Raw genomic sequence first — 19,647 nt, forward strand, 5'->3', positions numbered from 1 at the left:
ATGGATCTACACAAAGTAAAAATTAACTCTGGTAGATTTCAGTGTAGGACAGTCCATAACAAGCCTATTTGCCCTTTTTCCCCCAGAGCTGCTCATCTTCCGACTTAAGATTTTAAAAATATTTTTAATTGAGATTATGTTGACATTTTCTCATTCCACATCATCTTCAGCCAAGCTCTGAGCACTTACAATTCTCTGAAAAAGAAAAAAAAAATTTAATTTTTAAAAGTCCTTTGTAGGAGGCAAGAATATCCAATGGAAAAAGACAGTCTCTTCAATAAATGGTGTTGGGAAAACCGTACAGCTACATGCAAAAGAATGAAACAGGACCACTTCCTTACACCATGCACAAAAATAAACTCAAACTGGATTAAAGACCTAAACATGAGACCTGACACCATAAAACTCCTAGAAGACATAGGCAGTAATCTTCTTGGACACTGGCCTTAACAACATTTTTCTAGGTATGTCTCCTCAGGCAAGGGAAACAAAAGCAAAAATAAACTATTGGGACTACACCAAAATAGAAAGCTTTTACATGGCAAAGCAAACCAACAAAATTAAAAAGCAACCTAATGAACTGGAGGACATCTGTAAATGATATATCTAATAAGGGATTAACATCCAAAATATATAAAGAACTCATACAACTCAACACGAGGAAAAAAACCCAATAATCCAATTAAAAATGGGCAAAGGACCTAAATAGACATTTTCCCAACAGACACATGAGAAGATGCTCAACACCATTAATCATCAAGGAAATGCAAATCAAAGCACAATGAGATATCGCCTCACACATGTCAGAATGCCCAGAATCATAAAGACAAGAAATAACAAGTGTTGGCGAGGATGTGGCGAAAAAGGAACACTCATGCACTGTTGGTGGGAATGCAAACTGGTGCAGCCACTGTGGAAAACAGCAGGAAGGTTTCTCAAAAAATTAAAAAATAGGAATACCGTATGATCCAGTAATTCCACTGCTGGTTATTTACCCAAAGAAAATTGAAAATACGGGGCACCTGCGTGGCTCAGTCAGGTAAACGTCTGCCTTCAGCTCAGGTCATGATCCCAGTCTGTATCACTCCCTGCACGTGCTCTTCCCTCTCTCTTTGCCCCCCAGTCATGCCTGCTCACTCTCTCTCTCCCTCTAGTGCTCTCTCTCTCCAATAAATACAATCTTAAAAAAAAAGAAAAGAAAAAAAATAAAAACAGTAATTCAGAAAGATGTATGCACCTCTAGGTTTACTGCAGCCAAGATATGGAAGCAACATTAGTGTCCATCAATGGATGAACGGATAAAGAAGTGGTAAACATATACAATGGACTATTATTCAGCCATAAAGAATGAGATCTTGCTATTTGCAACATGGATGGACCTAGAGGATGTTATGATAAGTGTTATTTCACTAAGATAAACACCATCTGATTTCACTTATATGTGTAATCTAAAAACCAACAAATGAACAAACAAAAAAAGGAGAGAGAGACCCATACCACCAAACTGGTGGTTGCCAGAAGGAAGTGGGTGGGGGCAAAATGAGTCAAGGGGAGTGAGAGGTCCAGGCTTCCAGTTATTCAAGGATAAAAAGTTATGGGGATAAAAAGTACAGCATAAGGAATATAGTCAATGATCATGTAGTACCACTGTATGGTCAGACAGATAGTATCAACACTTGTGGTGAGCAGACCATAATGTACAGACTTGTCAAATCAGTAAGTTGTACACCTGAAACTAATATAAAATTGTGTGTCAACATACTTCAATTAAAAAAAATTTTTTAAGGGAAAAAAAATGTCCTTTGTATACAAAGAATCAGATCTTGCTAAAGTTTACCCATTCTGAGATTTCAATATTTAACACTTCTAAACACTGTTATCAAAGAAAATAATGATCACACTACTGTTAGTAGCATTTCAAAATCCAAGGAGAGATACATTATACTGTTTTACATGTTAATCAATTATGTAACTAAAACCAAAAAAATTCAAGGTATCTTTTCACTCCCATATAAACTAAGAATACTGATTAACACTTTACTGGTCATTCTATGCTCCTAACATTACCCTTTCTGGTTTGAAAATGCTCAGTCATCATACAAGAAGGAATACAGTAATTCCAAAATTAGCATTTGAAAATATTTCCAGATAACATGAGTTAACTGAGTAAAGGAGGCCATTTTTATAAAGAGGAGTTCAGGTTTCATCCTGAACTCATCCACATTTCAGAAGACCTCACACCCTCAGGTCCATCTTCCAAAGGCACTATGCTATGCTGCCTTTCCAAGAGCATATAATATTAAACAGAAGAGTCTGATTTAGATAGACCAGGAACCATATTAGTCTAAGTAAGAAGGATTAAGACCAAATCTTTAGTTTTATCAACTCTTTCCCTTAAATCTTTGGGGCCTTTATTTACTCTCCAGTCCCTTTCCAATCTGAGTAAAGATCAGTTTGAAGAATTAACCAATTACAGGGGCGCCTGGGTAGCTCAGTCGGTTAAGCTACTACTGCCTTCGGCTCAGGTCATGATCCTGGAGTCCTGGGATCGAGTCCCACGTCGGGCTCCCTACTTGGTGGATAGTCTGCTTCTCCCCGACCCTCCCCCCTTCTCATGCTCTGTTTCTCAAATAAATAAATTTTTAAAAACCTTAAAAAAAAAAAAGAAATAACCAATTTTAAATCACACCAACTGTGGAAATTAACACATGAATAAACAAACTATTACAAAAAATAGATTCATTTCGGTTCCTTGGAAAAAATTAAAAATGAACAAAATGCACTTTAATGAATTAAGTTGTATATATTCTTTTATACAAATGGTGTTGTGTTCAATATAGATTGGAGATGTAGTCAAATAACTCCAAGCTCAAAGCCCACCTTGGCAGAAGCAGAGGCACTGGGGCCTTTAGACAAGTGAGGTTAGAGGGTATCCACAATCCTTTATGATCTAATTTCAGGCTATGACATCTCGGCCCCCTATGCCAGGCCACATAACTGAATGCATGGGCTCACAAGAGTCGATAGAAAGCTAGTTTCAGAAAGTAGCTGAGAGTGGCCTGAATTTTGGTATTTGAATACCAAGGCCTGAGATTTCATACTACGAGACGAACGTATCCTGATCCACACGTAGGGCACAATGACTAGATCTTATGCTCACTCACTCCAATATTCTTAGGAAAAGAAAAATTTCAAGCACTGCTATCTCCAATTCTACTTTGATTCCAAGGAATGAATGGGTTTCATAATTTCATCATGTTCACTAGACTAATTTTTAAATGTCAATGTCCCTAAAACACTGAATTCTCAGATTCTACTCACTTTTTTAACGTTTCAAATCCTTACCTGACTAATTGTTGGAAGCTTGGTCAGAAGCATCTGGAACACAGGTGGTGGAAGAGTTTGCTGTAACACCTGGAGCAACTGCTGTGGTTGTCCACACACAGCAATTGCATTTGTCAGATGGTCTACACCTTTCTCATATTCGCCTGAAAGATTTACATAAAAATAACATGTGACCTGAAAAGCCTTTGCCTTTGTCAAAAATTCAACTCTAAAGCCTTCAGTGTATCTCCAAGCGATACTGACCAAAAACATCACACAAGTAAAAACTTGGAAATAATCTACAGTACATTCATAGAACTGAATATTATAAGAGCATTAACAAAAACGAATCAGATCACAGGTACTGATATGAAAGTGTCTTCAAAACACATACAAAAAGGGAGAAATTAAAGTGCAGAAATGTCCAAGTATATTACTATTTATAAACTTAGAATATTTCTGAAAAACTATGTAAGAAATTGCTATTATGGGGTGCTTGGGTGGCTTAGTCGATTAAGTGTCTGCCTTCGGCTCAGGTCATGATCTCACGGTCCTAAATCAAGTCCCACATAGGGCTCTCTGCTCATCAGGGAGCCTGCTTCTCCCTCTGCCTGCCGCTCCCCCTGCTTCTGCTCGCGTACACTCTCATTCTGTGTCAAATATATAAAATCTTAAAAAGAAACTGCTAACTATGGAACACTACTTTTCTGAAAAGAACTGGAAGACTGGGGACTGAGGTGGAAAGGAGGCCCAAATTCACTTTAGATTAATCCCTTATACTATTTTGAATGTTATCACATGCAAATTCAAAAAAAGAAAAAATCTTTTTAAGAAAGTGATGCTAGTAGGAAAAAGTCATACTAACAAGTGGCAAGAAGCAGGTAACAAAATAGCAATTATCTCTGAGTGGTAGGATTTTCTTTTAATTTATCCTACAATGGACACCAAGTCTTCCAACCCTGAATAAGAACGTGACCATATAAGGGACTGAAGAATGGTATATGAAGAAGAGGCATTGCTTGCTGTAACATTTCACTTGAGAAAATCTAAAGACTGAGGTATTCAAACTGAAAAAAGCAGAACTCTACAAAGCATTAAAAATGGAAAATACAAAAGACTTAGTTCTTTCTGCATGGGCTTGGACCTCCAATGGGGGGACACGATGGCTCCAATGACTTGGAAATTAAGATGCCGCTTGGCCACTGAATCCTCATACCACTGAATTTACAGGCAATATAAGGGATTACAACACTGTTGCCTGGGGATATTAATTCTGATTATTAAATGGAAACAGAGCTGCTTCTGGATTGTTATGTGTAGAACACAGGATCCCAAGACACCACCTAACATTTCTAAATACACTGGCAACAGTTAATGATCCACCACAGCAACTCAATGCAGTTTCCTCTCTGCACTTGCAGACCTGGGCCCGTTCACATCATCCTGAGATGAGATCTGGCTCAGTTAAAAGAATTATGCTTATGGGGCGCCTGGGTGGCTCAGTTGTTAAGCATCTGCCTTCGTCTCAGGTCATGATCAGAGTCCTGGGATCGAGCCCTACATCGGGCTTTCTGCTCAGCAGGAAGCCTGCTTCTCCCTCTCCCACTCCCCCTGCTTCTGGTTCCTGCTCTCGCTGTGTCTCTGTCAGATAAATAAATAAATAAAAGAATCTTAAAAAAAAAAAAAAAAGAATTATGCTTATGGAGGACCCCCAGATGGAGGAGACCGCCAACCAACGAAGTTCACTGCCTAAATCACTCATGCTTTCACATGACTTACTCTGATGTTGACTTTTTCCCTAAATCTAACCACCTCAGGTTCGGTTGGTAGTTTCCACAAGAAAGGCAGCTTGACAAAGTTAAGTAACCCTCTGGACAATACTGAGCTAAAGTGTGGAACGTGAGCTTGGGAAAACGAGTAACTCTTGCCTATCCTTCCCTGGCCTTCCTCCCAGCCACCATGAGTTATTGTCCTTCTCAATCTGGAGCTGACAGCTAAGTCAACAGATGGCCACAATGCACAGATCTCCAAGACAATCCAAACAGAAGTTATTATGAGTGTACTTTTTTCTAACATGTCCGACTGTGAGTAAAATAATTTAAAATAGTGATTCTTGGGGTGCCTGGGTGGCTCAGTCAGTTAGGCATCTGCCTTCGGCTCAGGTCATGATCCTGGGGTCCTGGGATCAAGCCCCACATCGGGCTCCCTGCTCAGCAAGAAGTCTGCTTCTCCCTCTCCCTATGCCCTGCTCACTCTCCCTCTCTCCCAAATAAGTAAAATCTTAAAATAAATTAATTAAAAGTGTTTCTATTTTGATAGTATCAAATAGACCTCTTTATTTATAAGCATAAACAAAATATTTTGAGAATGTTTGCATGAAATGAAATACTACAACCTATATCTTCGACACATATTCCTATATATGCAGCTTTCTTTTCAAATATTAAAGTAACAGAGTCTCTCAAACGAGGTCTATGAAGATTTAAGTGCTTTACTATTACCCCATGATTAAACCTCACGTTTCTGGGGCACCTGGGTGGCTCAGTCGTTAAGCGTCTGCCTTCGGCTCAGGTCATGATCCCAGAGTCCTGGGATCGAGCCCCACATCGGGCTCCCTGCGTGGCTGGAAGCCTGCTTCTCCCTCTCCCACTCTCCCTGCTTGTGTTCCCTCTCTCGCTGTCTCTGTCAAATAAAATCTTAAAAAAAAAAAAAAAAAATCATTATAAACCTCAGGTTTCTTATTGTAATGGGGTAAAAAGGCCAAAATTGTTTTCTAGTAAGGCATTTCCATTTTTATTTATAAATATTATCAGCCTACTATGCCATCCAAATAAGATAACTGTTTCCTAAAGAAAAAAGCAAAGCAAGAAATTACTGGGAAGGGGGAGACAAGACAAAAAGTAACATGTCACCACCACCTCAAACCTTTAATCCTTTCCATAAAAACAAATAAAAAACCACAAATGACCTACGTCATGTATTTCAATACTATCTAAATCTATGATACAGCAATGATCATAAGAAAATTCGACACCTAGTATCGTTTTTATTAATGATAGCAAATACTTCAAAGTTACTTTTGAAATAAAAGCTAATTTGGGTGGTGCAGTCAGTTAAGCATCAGACTCGACTTCAGCTCTGGTCATGGTCTCAGGGTCCTGGCATGGAGCCTGACAGCTCTGCACTGGGGTGTGGAGCCTGCTTTAAGACTTTTTCTTTCCCTCTCCTTCTGCCCCTTCTCCTACCCCCCGAGTCCCCTGCGCACACACACTGTCTCAATAAATAAATCTTTTAAAAATAAGTAAAAGCTGGGGCGGCCTGGGTGGTTCAGTCCACTGAACGTTTGCCTGCCCTGATCGCTCCCCCTGCTTGTGTGTTCTATCTCTCTTTCTGTCAAATAAATAAAAATCTTTAAAAATAAGTAAAAGCTCATTTGTCACTAAAAATTTATAAATACATTTAAGACTAAATTACTGAATTATAGTTCTCAAATATGTCAGTTTCATCATTTTAACTTCACTAATAGTAATGTTTTAAAAAAAGAACCTTAATCCTTAATTGAATATGTAAAGCACAAAGCCTAAACTCTAGATCAGATTCAGATCACTGGCTGGTCCTGAAATCAAGCACCATGAACTCACTGTGTGACCCTGACACGTAAATTAACCTTCCCTGGGACTTGTATTAGCCATTCCTTCCTATAAACATTAGAAAAGACCTGAAGATTAGATGAAGAAGTAGTATATGCCTAGATCACACTCCTTCAGTTACTATTTACATATTGCAGAGAGAGACCGAGGCAAGGCTCCACCTCAGGACCCCAAAGTCATGACCTGAAGCCAAAATCAAGAGTCAGACGCTTAACCGACTGAGCCACCCAGGTGCCCCTAGAGCCACTCTTAAATGAAATAATTTTCTCATTAGTAAATGACTTGTCTTGAAATATTTGGAGTAACTTTTTTAAAAGCTGCTACACTACACCAAAAAAAGCCCCTTATCACCATAAATTTATAGTTACTGTGAAGAATTCTAATTTCCTCATCTTTTAATGACTTACCTTGGGCTAGCAACTCTTCACCAAGCTGTATTTCTTCAAGGAAGAATTTCTGAACAGCTTCAGCATCTTTAAGGTCAGGTAACTGTTTGGAAATACAGTAGTTAATAAATGATACCAAAATTATGCTGGGGACATAACCAATACACAGAAGATCATGCCACTAAAAACAAAACAACAAAAAACTAACTCATTATAAAAAATGATAAAAAGAAATCTACTCTTCAATACTTACAAGCATTAGTTTAGTATCTACATTTAAATGAATATAAGAAAAAAATACTTATTGATCAAACTGATACTAGAACAGTTCTCAGAAGGCTGTACATCAAACCTAAAGTAAAAAATGAATACAATTCTCTATCATAAAATAGGCACTTTACTATTTATACTATTTTGATTACCATTTTTATATTTTTATGTAACTGTAATCAACTTTCTTCTGACCCAGTATTATTTTGTATAGATTTTACTGCATCTAAAAGATTATTTTTAAGTAGTAATAGAATATTCCATTGAGAAATAGGATTGCTTAATCATGATCTATTTGTTGCACATGAACTACTTCTAAATTTTTTTGCTATTACAAAGCAGCTTTATTTAAGTAGGTTTGCATTTCTTGTTTTTGTTTCATAGTTTGTTACATATTACCAGACTATGGTAACATATAATGCCATCGGCTATATGACTTATTAAAAAACATAAACCTACTATTAAAAAATCCTATTCTTTTAAAAAACCCAGACTTCTATTAATGGAAGTTTTTGGTTCCTGATTAATATTATATACACTCTCATTACCAACACAGATGCAAAATTTAAATTTCTGAAAGTAGAGGCATCTGTCATCAACTATCCCAGCATAGGCAAGAATTTGATTATTCTTGAATCTAAAAATACACACTGATGCATGTCTGTATCTACCTTCCCAGGTCCTTAGAAAGAAAAGGCTACTGAAACACTACGAACATGTATTTCAGAAAGGTAGTGTAGACCTAAGAGAACAAAGTGGTTGACTCTTAGTTTCACTATTACTGTGTCCAGTCACTTAGCTGTGTTAATTAATTACCTGATTGTTTCAAAATAACAAAATGTAACATTTTCTGATTTAATTTTTTTGCCTCAACTTACTTTAAAAAGAACCAATACTGGGTCACCTGGGTCGCTCAGAAGGTTAAGCGTCCGCCTTCGGCTCGGGTCATGATCCCAGGGTCCTGGGATCGAGCCCCACATCGGGCTCCTGGCTCAGCAGGGAGCCTGCTTCTCCCTCTCCCTCTGCCTCTCTCCCTGCTCATGCTCTCTCTCTCTCTCTGTATCTCTCTGTCTCAAATGAATAAAAAAAAAAAAACCAATACTGATCCTGTAGTCCAAGTCCTGGGAATCCAGACAATGGAACTAATTTTAATAAAAAAGAAAAGCTATATGTGCAATGATTAACATTTACTTACTTTAGTAAAGTTATTTCTATAATATATATAAATACAATATAAACAAAAAAACAGATTACCTTGCAAAGTCCAGCTCTCTCCTTGGCAAGCTTTTGTTTCTTTCTTCCTGCAAGAAATGGAGTATTTTCATTTTACCATTATTAAAATAGGAATCAAAAGAAGTCAAACTGCTGTGGCAGTCATTCATTCTATTTGTAAAACATCCCAGAGTAGGGCTCTCCTATTCTCGTCTCCTTGTGATTTGTCAGGGTCTGAGTTCCGGTCAATGAGCCATGGACAATATGACATTTCTGGGCAAGAGCTTTTTCCTTCCCTCTGGGGCACCAAGATCAGCAATTTTAAAGATGGAGACAATTCTAACAGGTGATTAACTGCCATAAGCACAGCAAGCCCCGCCCCCGCCCCCAGCTACACAGGACATGAAACACAAGCAAGAATTAAACCACAGCTGTTACAAAGTTTTATTACTGAAATATAACAGGTTCAATCTTTACTGAAAGTTGAAAGCTATGTGACATTCCTAAATGAGAAAAAAGGGGGTAGGAAGACAGTATTCAGAAATGCACCGCAGGGGCACCTGGGTGGCTCAGTCGTTAAGTGTCTGCCTTCCTCTCAGGTCATGATCCCAGGGTCCTGGGATAGAGCCCCGCGTCCGGCTCCCTGCTCTATGGGAAGCCTGCTTCTCCCTCTCCCACTCCCCCCTTCTTGTGTTCCCTCTCTCGCTGTGTTGTGTCTCTGTCAAATAAATAAAGTCTTTAAAATTTTTTTTAAAAAATTTTTTTAAAAATGCACTGCAAAATTCTTAACTACTGCTGGCTGGTTAAGAAAAAAACCCTCTGCCTACACTCTGTAAACTGTTTAGTTTTTTGTCTTGTTTTTGATTCGAAAAAGCAACACTACATATCTCAAAAGTGAGTGATGTTTAATCTTAAAACCCTTAAGCCAAATCAATAAAGGACACTAACAATATTTTAAATTGCTATAGGGGCTCCTGGGTGGCTCAGTTAAGCTTCTGACTCTTGGTTTTGGCTCTGGGCATGATCTCAGGGTCATGGGATGGCCTGCGTTGGGCTCTGCACTCAGTGCAGTCTGTTTGTCCCTTTCCCTCCACCTCCGGCTCCTCCCCCCTCCCACAGGCTGAGCTGTTCTCTTTCTCAAATAAATAAAATCTTTAAAAACTTTTCAAAAAGTAAAAAATAAATTGCTATTTAATGATATACTCCATTTGAAAGGGTGTTAGCACAGGGGAAGCTCAAGCTTGTTTTATATCCCAGCTCTTCTTAGTGTCAGTGGGACCTTGGGCAAGTTAGAGTAACCTGTACCTCACTTCCCTCTTATGTAAAACTGGCCTAAGAATGATACATGCTTCACAGAGCTGTTGTGAAGATTAAATGAGTTAATGCATGTAAAGTATTTTTTAACAGTGTCTGATTTATAATGTACCGTATGAGGAGTTGGTAATGAACTACTTCAGCAAGTATCTGGTATTAAGATAGCTCACTACCAGCAACTCGGCTAAGGAGTTGTGCTATGCTAAGTATCTAAAGTTTCCCAAGTCACTAAAACGTACCAGTAACACGGAGACTGTGGCATAGCTAAAAACGTTAAGGCTCTAATACTTATTACCTGGGTGATCTCTGACAAATAAATCTCTTAAGCTCTCTAAAGATAAGGCACGTTTAACCACCACAGTGAGAAACAAAAGCTTCATAAAACAAGCAAATGTCCTCTGAAAACCTTAAAGTGTTCTACAAATTCAAGTCTCAATCAATGCATGACTAGAGACAGTGACCTGTTTGCCTAACTGCAGTGAGATGGGTTAATTTACTGTGGTCCAGGAAACTTATCTACCCTAACAAACTGGGTTTAACCACACCAATACCTATTGCCAACTCCAACCCCCAAAACACCTAAAGTGCTACAACTCTAAGGCTTAAATACAATTCTAGCAGTTTCAACCACAAAAAGTACATTAAATAAGCTGATCTTATACATAGACTTGAAGACTGCCTATTTTTCTAACAAACTACCTTTCCTCAGGTGTTCACCTTCGGGCAACTAACTGTAGGGAAACAGAACCGTAACATTCTACCCTCAATTTGTTTAAGGTTTTCATTTGGCCGTTCTTAGGCAGAAAATAATGAATGCTACCATACTAGGTTAACTAATTACTGAATTTCACTAGTGCCAGAAGAAGACTACTAAGACTCTGGACATGGACGACTTCACAGAAGCAGCAGACATGAAGATAAAGGAACACTGAGATGTTAAGATTAAGCACCCAGTGGGGCGCCTGGGTGCCTCAGTCGCTAAGCATCTGCCTTCGGCTCAGGTCATGGTTCCAGGGTCCTGGGATCGAGCCCCGCATCGGGCTCCCTGCTCTGCGGGAAGCCTACTTCTCCCTCCCACTCCCCCTCTGTTTGTATTCCCTCTCTCACTGTCTCTGTCAAACAAATAAATAAAATCTTAAAAAAAAAAAAAAGATTAAGCACCCAGTAAGTTTTAGATGCTACGGGGTCAGACACTATTCTAAAGGTTATTAATTTGCTTACTTGATCATCACAGTAACACTAAAACAAGTACTATCATGATCTCCATTTTACAGACGAGAACATTTACCAAGGTCACAACTAGTAAGTGGTAGAGGGGCAATTCAAAGCCAAGCAGCTGAGTTTCAGAACATGTGCCCTCAAACATAATTCTGTATTGCCACCGCATGCTGTAGAGAAGCTGTAAGAATGTGGACAATACTGACTCTGTCTTTGGCCTTCCATCTTGTTCCTGCGCACTGGATGACCTCTCTTGGGGCTGTATGTTCCAGGTCCCTTGGAGATTCCTGTACGTATCTTAGAGAGGCCCAAGGCCACGACTGGGGGAGGCTTTCTTTGGCCTCCCATGAATCTGTGAGAGATAACAGTCTCTCTCCTTCCTGATGCACAGGTAGTGCCACAATAGCTAATAAAAGGTTAGCTGTCATTTAGGCGCTTGCGTGCAAATCCTCTGATCCTGCAACAATGCTCTTCTGCTAGTGCCCTCACTCTAGAAATGTGGACCAAGGTCTGGACTTTGTGGAGAGTAACTGTGCAGCTGGATCGTCATCTGCCCACTCCCCCGTCAGTAAGTTACGCTATATAAAACTGTAAACTGTATGGAGTCACCTGCTTCATTTTCCAGTCTCAAAGTGCCTTCTCAGTTTGGGAAATACTTCACTATCCCTCTGCTACCTTCTAACAGAAGTGAAGACATTCCCATAAAAATAAAAGGCACCTCAGAAATGAACATGGCAAGTTTGTGGAATAAACAGAGAAATACAGTTTGCTAAACCAGATCTATGGAAAATGACAATAATGATGAAACCCAATAGAGAGAAACTTAGTTTCCATTATTATCCAATCTTAGAGTTTTTTTTTAATGTGGTGGGTGGAGAGTGATCATTTTTGAATGTTTGATACAATTACCAAATTTTAAGATTGATTAGTTGCTTTAAATTTCTAGCATAAGATTAAAATTCTAGCTTTAGTTTCATAAGACAATTTACTTGTTACCTTATCAGTTATTATACTATCTCTGTAATAAAGTGAAAGATGGTAACAGACTGAAAAATCATGGAGTTAAACATTCATTGAGCAAAATTAAACCCTGACTCATCAGTATTTACTAGAAATCAGTCCCAAGTGCTACTGTGTAAACCTAACAAGTTAAAACAGACTTTGTCTACTTTCAAAAATACACATAAAACATGAACTTACAGATTGCAGAATTACTCTGAATACAAGTTTTACTTCCTAAAGAAAAGGTCAAATAATAATTATATTCATAAATAATCTATAGCATCCATCAATTACCATGTGTCAGGGACTTTATACTAAACTCCCTATGTATTACAACATTTTACAAAAGAGGGAAACGAGGGGTGCCTAGGTGGCTCAACTGTTAAGCGTCTGCCTTTGGCTCAGGTCATGATCCCAGAGTCCTGGAATCGAGCCCCGCATCGGGCTCTCTGCTCTGCGGGAAGCCTGCTTCTCCCTCTCCCACTCCCCCTGCTTGTGTTTCCTCTCTCTCTGTCTGTCAAAAATAAATATATAAAATCTTTAAAAAAAAAAAAAAAGAGGAAAACTAAAGCTTTAAGTCGCTCACCCAGGGTTACTCAGTTCATCATTCAAGCCTGTAAACTGAGATCATGAGGCCACTGCAAACGTTAGAAAAAAATTCATGGACTGAAGATGACGGAAAAGGGATTTTGAAAATAATCTCTCAATTTGCTTAAAATGACAGCTTCTATGATTTCTTCAACCAAAAACGAGTTTTCTCAAGATTTCTAACAATAGATTGCAGTGTTTCCAAAGGAAGAAAGGATTAATCCATTCTTTACTGCGCTCTGTAGCTATGCCACCACCACCACCCCTCCAGCTATTATTGAAACTACCAAAAAATGATCTGAATTTCTAGCTATGCTTACAGCCAGCATTTATGGAGGGGCTAGCTCTCTGTCAGGAATGGTGGTGGGCACTTCAAACAGCTCAGTCTTCACAAAAACAACCAGAGGCAGGCGACAATACCTGATTTTACGAGCTATGGAAATTAAGATTCAGAAAGTCTAAAATTATGCAGCTAATCTGTGACTCACCTGGGCCTGGAAAACTGAGTGTCTGAATCCAAAATAGCATTCTTTCCATTAGTCTATCTAACTGTAAATAAAATAAATTCTCTGTATACCTTCCTTCCTAAAACATAAGATAACTAGAATTAGATGTGATATTCTAGATCGTGTAAGGTCATCTTATACCTATACCCCCAAGAGGCTAGGTCACTAGCCACGTGGGGCTCCTGAACACTTAAAATTATTTACTACTGCTTCATTAAATACTAAGCATTCATTAAGATAATCACGCCTTCCTAACGTCCCGGCTTTAATAACTTCGGTATCAATTTTAATGCTATTTTTTAAAGATTTCTTTATTCTAAAGAAATTGCACAAGTGGGGAGAGGGGAAAACGGGGGGGGGGGGAAGCAGACTCCCCGCTGAGCAGGGAGCCCCATGCGGGGCTCAAACTCACGACCCTGACATCATGACCTGAGCTGAAACCAAGTCGGATGCTCAACCAAACAAGCCACCCAGGTGCCCCTCAATTTTAATTTTAGACATTATTTTGACTGAGCAACCTAGATAGGTACAAAATTACTTATCTCAACAAATTTACTCTTCCACTGCTGCGAATAAGGCCTCCGAAATTCAAAAACCACAATGGTTTTGGTGACATGATTTCCGTCATGTGAACCTCTCTTAAAAGATGTCGCAGGTATGAAATAAGACTGAGCCACAGGAGAAGCGCAGCCTTTTGGACTCTCCTGCAATTTCTATAGCATTCACTCATATCTTGGAAGCATTTTCAGGGAAGCTACCAAGAGGGTTTAAGAATGCAGCAACGATACCGTTGATTTACGGATCTGGTTTCAAGCACAAATTCGTAAAAGACAAAACACACGACTTCGAGTTAAGAAGAAAGGTTTAAAAAGGTGAACGGCAAAAAGAGCCCCCCGCCCCCCACACACACACCGAAATTACAATACAAACGAGAGCGCGTTCAGACGACAAGCGGTTGGGGAAGACAAAATGGGAAAAATCGTCCCTCCAAAATGGAGGGAATCCTGCAGGGCACCAGAGCCGGGAGCGACACCGGGAGCGCGCAGCCGGCGCCGCCGCCTTTTTCTGCCGGGCACCCCCGACTCCCCCCACGGCCCCGCGAGTGGGCAGCGGGGAGCAGGCACGCGGAGGCGGCCGCGGAGGCGGCCGCGGCGGCGAAGGACAGGCGGACGGACGCTGCGGGCCCGGGGCCGAGGGGACCCACTCACGTTCTCGAAGCCTGTTCTTGAAGTTGGGGTCACTCCGTCTCTTGCGGTCGAAGTAAATGCAGTACCCGATGAAAAGAGCCCCGCAGACACCGGCGGCGATGGCGCTGTTCCGGCCCACCATCTTCCCTCGATCGAGGAGCAGCAGCGAGCGCGGCGGCGTCGGGGCCGGCGAAGAAGCAGTTGGCCGTGAACCCTCAGCGCGGACCACGCCACTGCGCCCTGACGCTCGCCGCGAGGGACGCGAAAAGACCGAGCGCACGCACTTCCGGCCCCAGCAGCGCGAGGTCCTCCGGCACGTCCGCGGCAGTGCCTGAGCAGCGGAGCCCGCGCCGCTTCTGCGCCTGCGCAGGGGGTTAGGTGCGGCCGCCCAGGCGCCTCGGGGTGGGGTGTGAGTTGGTGTCAGGATTTGTGGGGGATCTCGCCCTTCCTCAGAAGCCGCTGAGCGTGACGTAGCGAAGATGGTGCGTGGCCGTCGTGTACATACTCTAAAGACTTGGTAGCTGACATTCTTGCTGTGTCAAATAGAGATGGAAGGGGCTGACGACAAATGCTTCTTCCTACTCTTGTATAATAAAGGCAACTTGTGCCTCGTTTGAATGGAACTGAGATTGCTCACAATCTGTGCAGCAAGCACCATAATCTAGTGATTCAGTGTCAAAGAATATTACAATATAGTTTCATGAGGGGTGGAAGAAAATTAAGCTGAGCGAATATTGGGGAAAAAACGGATAAAAGAGATTGAAAAAAATTGAAAACATGAGTTGTCTTACAGTCTCTGGAAATATATGGTAGTTTGAATTTAAAAGACAGGGCCACGTGGGTGGCTCAGTCGGTTAAGCAAGTCGGCCTTCCACTGGGGTCATGATCCCAGAGTCCTGGGATGGAGACCAGCATGGGGCTCCCTGCTCAGTGGGGAGTCTGCTTCTCCCTCTGCTGCTTTTCCCCCCTGCTCATGCTTGCGCTCACTCGCTCTTGCTGAAATAAATAAAATCTTTAAAAAAATAAAAAGACAAAACCTTGGTCAGAAAGCAGACATAAAATAACTTTACAAATTGAGAGGGGTAAGAGAAGGCACATACAAGGATGTGTAATAAAAGTGGCAGCCTCTGTCCCCAGTCTTAGGGAGGGATAGGCGTGACAGCCATGGCTCTTACTCATGGTGAGTCCTGACAGATTATGCTAAGCAGTCCCCTGGTGATGGGGGCTGGCCAGGCCAGAAAGACCAACATTGTGGTTAGAGGGTTGGGACTTTGATCTAGGTGATACCCCTGGGGAGGAAGGGAATTAGAGGGGAGGAGAGCTGGAGATTCACGGCCTACATAATGAAACCCAAATAAAAACTCAGGACGCAGAAGCGGGTGAGCCTCCCAGGTTGGCAATACTCTGTGTAGTGTCTACACCAATGTGCCATGTGCTAGGAGGGTGAGGTGTTCTGACTCCACTGGGAGGGGACAACAGAAGCTTCAAGTGTGGGACTCTCCCAGACCTCTCCCTATGTGTCTTTCCCTATGGCTGGTTTGGTTTTTATTTTTTGCTATAATAAAATTGTAATCCTAAGTGTAACATGTTCCTGGGGCATCTGACTGGCTCAGTCAGAGGAACATGCAACTTGATCTCCCAGTGGTGAGTTCCAACCCCATGTTGGGTATAGAGATTACTTAAATAAAACTTAAAAAAAGATAAGTGTAGGGGCGTCTATGTGGCTCAGTCAGTTAAGTGTCTGCCTTCAGCTCAGGTCACCATCTCGGTCCTGGGATCAAGCCCTGTGTCAGGCTCCCTGCTCAGTGGGGGAGTTTGCTTCTCCCTCTCCCTCTGCCCTTCCCGCCCCGCCCCCCATACCATTGCTTGTGCTCTCTCAAATAAATAAAAGCACTTTTTAAAAAAAGTTGTAACATGGTGGCGCCTGGGTGGCTCAGTCGTTAAGCGTCTGCCTTCGGCTCAGGTCATGGTCCCAGGGTCCTGGGATCGAGCCCCACATCGGGCTCCCCGCTCCGCGGGAGGCCTGCTTCTCCTTCTGCTGCTCCCCCTGCTTGTGTTCCCTCTCTCCTTGTCTCTCTCTCTGTCAAATAAATAAATAAAACCTTAAAAAAAAAAAAAAAGTTGTAACATGCTCCTGAATTGTCTTTATAAATTATTGAACCTGAAGGAGTAGTGGGAACCCCCAAACTAATAGCCAGCTGGTTATAAGAGAGACCTGGAGCCCCCCCCCCAAATTTTTATCTGGGGTCTGAAGGCAGTCTTGTAGGAAGCTGTGCTCTCTGTGCTCTTAACCTATGAAGTCTGGCCTAACTCTGGGTAGCTGGTGTCAGAAGTTATTATAAGGGTACTTGCGGAAACCTTTAGCTGGAGGCTCTAACCTAGTCCAGGAGTCCGGGAAAGCCCTTCTGCTTATGTGATGATGAACTTGAGACCCTTTGGAAGACGGGAATTGGACCAAAGGTATGTATGCTTTTGCCTGGACTGGGGTGGAGGAGGGAGAGGAGTGTGGAGATGCATTATGTACCAAAGCAAATAATTGAGATTTACACAGAGTAACACAGAAAGCTTCTCCTTATGCACTGCAAACATTCTCATTCTTCTAGTTCCAAAACGTTGCCAGTGAACCTCAGCTGTTAGAAGTATATCCTGAGCCTCAGGTGTGTTGGAACAAAAGAGACTTGTCCAAGGAAATACAGATGACATGAGGCCTAGCACTCCACTCTCTTGAAAACTTGAACAGACTACATGGCCATTAGATTAAGACTCCTAGGGGCACCTGGGTGGCTCAGTTGGTTAAGCATCTGCCTTTGGCATAGGTCATGATCTCGGGATCCTGGGATCAAGCCCCGCATCAGGCTCCCTGTTCAGCAAGGAGCCTGCTTCTCCCTCTGCGCCTCCCCCTGCTCATTCTTTCTCTCCCTCTCTCTCACCCCCAAATAAATAAAATCTTAAGAAAAAAAAAAAAGATTTCGACTCCTGAATGAACAAAGAACTATCCCTGCGTTGTGCACAGTAAACATGAGGTAAATGTTCAGGTCACTCCTATGATATACCAGGCAACATGTTTATAGAAAGCAGTTACAGCAACATTTGCGCCTTTTTATCCCTTAACCACTCTACATTTTAAAACACCTGTTGTAAAACTTAAGCATAGAATCCTGAAATAGGAACAGCCTGGAACCCCCACACTTGTTTGTGAGTCAAATCATTAGTGAGTTGTGGAATACCCTTAGTGGATCATAACCAGTGTTTTTAATAATATAGAATTTAAAATATCAGAAAGCAGGGCATCTGGCTCTTGGTTTCAGCTCAGGTCACAATCTCAGGGTCCTGGGATCAAGCCCCGCATCAGGCTCCCCACTCAACAGGGAGAGTGCTTAAGATTCTCTCTCTCTCCCTCTCCCTCTGTCCCTCCCCCTGCTCACGCACTCACACGTACTCTCAAATAAATAAATCTTTAAAAATATACATATACCAGAAAGCAACATGTATAGTAAGGACCAATACATGTCAGTTAAACATATCCATGTTTGTACTGGTCGCAAAGTAAAGTTAAAGCTACTACAACAGATCGTAATAAAAAAGTATGAGAACACTGCTCTAGTCCATGTCCCTTATTTCACCAATCAAGATATTTAGATAAAGAGGTTGAGAGGCTTGTCCAACATCATGCACACACACAGCCAGAGCTGGGTCAAGAACAAGATGCCCCTACACTCCAGTCCAGGGCTCTTTACACAAAAACCTGGAGACCAAAAGGAGCACTCTATGTTAAAGACTAAAGTTATACAAATTTATATATATATACTGTAAATTATACACAGTATAATGGACACTAATATACACACTATAGGATACCCACAAGAAAATTCTATACCATATATACCCTCCATCTACAGTGATAGTCTATACAGGCAAAAGCATCTTTATGTAAGTTTAACTGGGAATATATGCAAAAATGCTCAAGATTATCAAGGAGTAAGTATTTACTAAACTATACTTATGAAAAACTATATTCTAAGCACCATAGAAGATGCTAAACATGAAATATCCAGTCTCTGGATATAGGAGAATAGAGCTCTGATTTCTACAATTTACATTTTAAAGAACCATTAGGTTTTCCTGGTGCTATGCCCAAAAGAAAGATTTTTTTAAATATCAGTAATAACTCACTCAATCCCCTTATTCACCTGATACACGTGGTATCATAGATTCTGCCTGCCTCAGATCAGCACCCCTGGATTTCTCCCACCCCCTTCCTCCTGGGCACAGATGCAGCTTGGTTAAGATTTGTGAGATGGGCAACAGCCATAGCAAGAACTTGAACCCCAGGGGAATGCAATGATATTCTCTCCCCTTATTGAACTTTATACTTTGTGACTTAATTACCATATTTTATCAGAAAATATCCTTTAAATGGGATTTTTTGAAGGACTGTTTCATTCTACTGCATGACACTAATTTAAGAATCACAAGTTTTCCTGGGAGAATATTTTTTCAAATTAAAAAACAGAAATAAAAGTAGAAATTTGCTTGAGACAGTTTGCCAAGGACTTCAGTAACAAGTTTAATTACTGGTTAAGAAATCAAAGCAACATTTCATAATATTCTTGGGTTAGTTTATTACTAGGTTGATGAAAGAAAATAAAAACCCAGAACTCCACTTTTCACAAGTTCAAGAGAAAGGGAAAAAAAATTAGTGGCCATTATTTAACAGCGCTTAAAACCCTTTCTTCTTAGGGATTGGGATTCGTATTAGATTAGTATTTCGAGAGCACCTGGGTGGCTCAGTTGGTTGGGCGACTGCCTTCGGCTCAGGTCATGATCCTGGAGTCCCTGGATCGAGTCCCGCATTGGGCTCCCTGCTCGGCGGGGAGTCTGCTTTGCCCTCTGACCCTCCCCCCTCTCCTGTGCTTGCTCTCTCTCATTCTCTCTCTCTCAAATAAATAAATAAAATCTTAAAAAAAAAAAAAAAAAGGTTAGTATTTCG

At 41.1% G+C, this 19,647-nt stretch overlaps 1 protein-coding gene and 1 non-coding gene across 12 annotated transcripts in view; both read right to left on the minus strand.

The window, feature by feature from the left end:
• The window catches only part of TOMM20 (translocase of outer mitochondrial membrane 20), a 289,783-nt gene extending 274,819 nt beyond the window's left edge, over positions 1-14,964 (minus strand). For 3 of the 11 annotated variants that reach the window (XR_014146344.1, XR_014146343.1, XM_081824301.1), the window contains exons 1-4: positions 14,679-14,963; positions 8,885-8,931; positions 7,382-7,463; positions 3,346-3,488 (exon numbers count right to left, since the gene is read on the minus strand). Coding sequence is in view for 8 of the 11 variants with exons in the window: in XM_081824301.1 (XP_081680427.1) it covers positions 3,346-3,488; positions 7,382-7,463; positions 8,885-8,931; positions 14,679-14,799 (393 nt within the window). In the remaining 3 variants the exon portion in view is untranslated. Of the gene's footprint in view, positions 1-104; positions 196-3,345; positions 3,489-7,381; positions 7,464-8,884; positions 8,932-14,678 lie in introns of those variants that run through there. The other 8 variants (XR_014146345.1, XM_081824305.1, XM_081824306.1 and 5 more) reach the window with 6 other exon arrangements.
• On the minus strand, positions 14,115-14,249 carry LOC115936758 (small nucleolar RNA SNORA14). Its single transcript, XR_004072158.1, has one exon. It is a non-coding gene; the product is annotated as a small nucleolar RNA SNORA14 (small nucleolar RNA).
• Positions 14,965-19,647: the final 4,683 nt, after the last annotated feature.

This window comes from Leptonychotes weddellii, chromosome 6, assembly GCF_054177405.1.
Source record: "Leptonychotes weddellii isolate Sample4059 chromosome 6, ASM5417740v2, whole genome shotgun sequence".
Classification (NCBI taxonomy): Eukaryota; Metazoa; Chordata; class Mammalia; order Carnivora; family Phocidae; genus Leptonychotes; species Leptonychotes weddellii.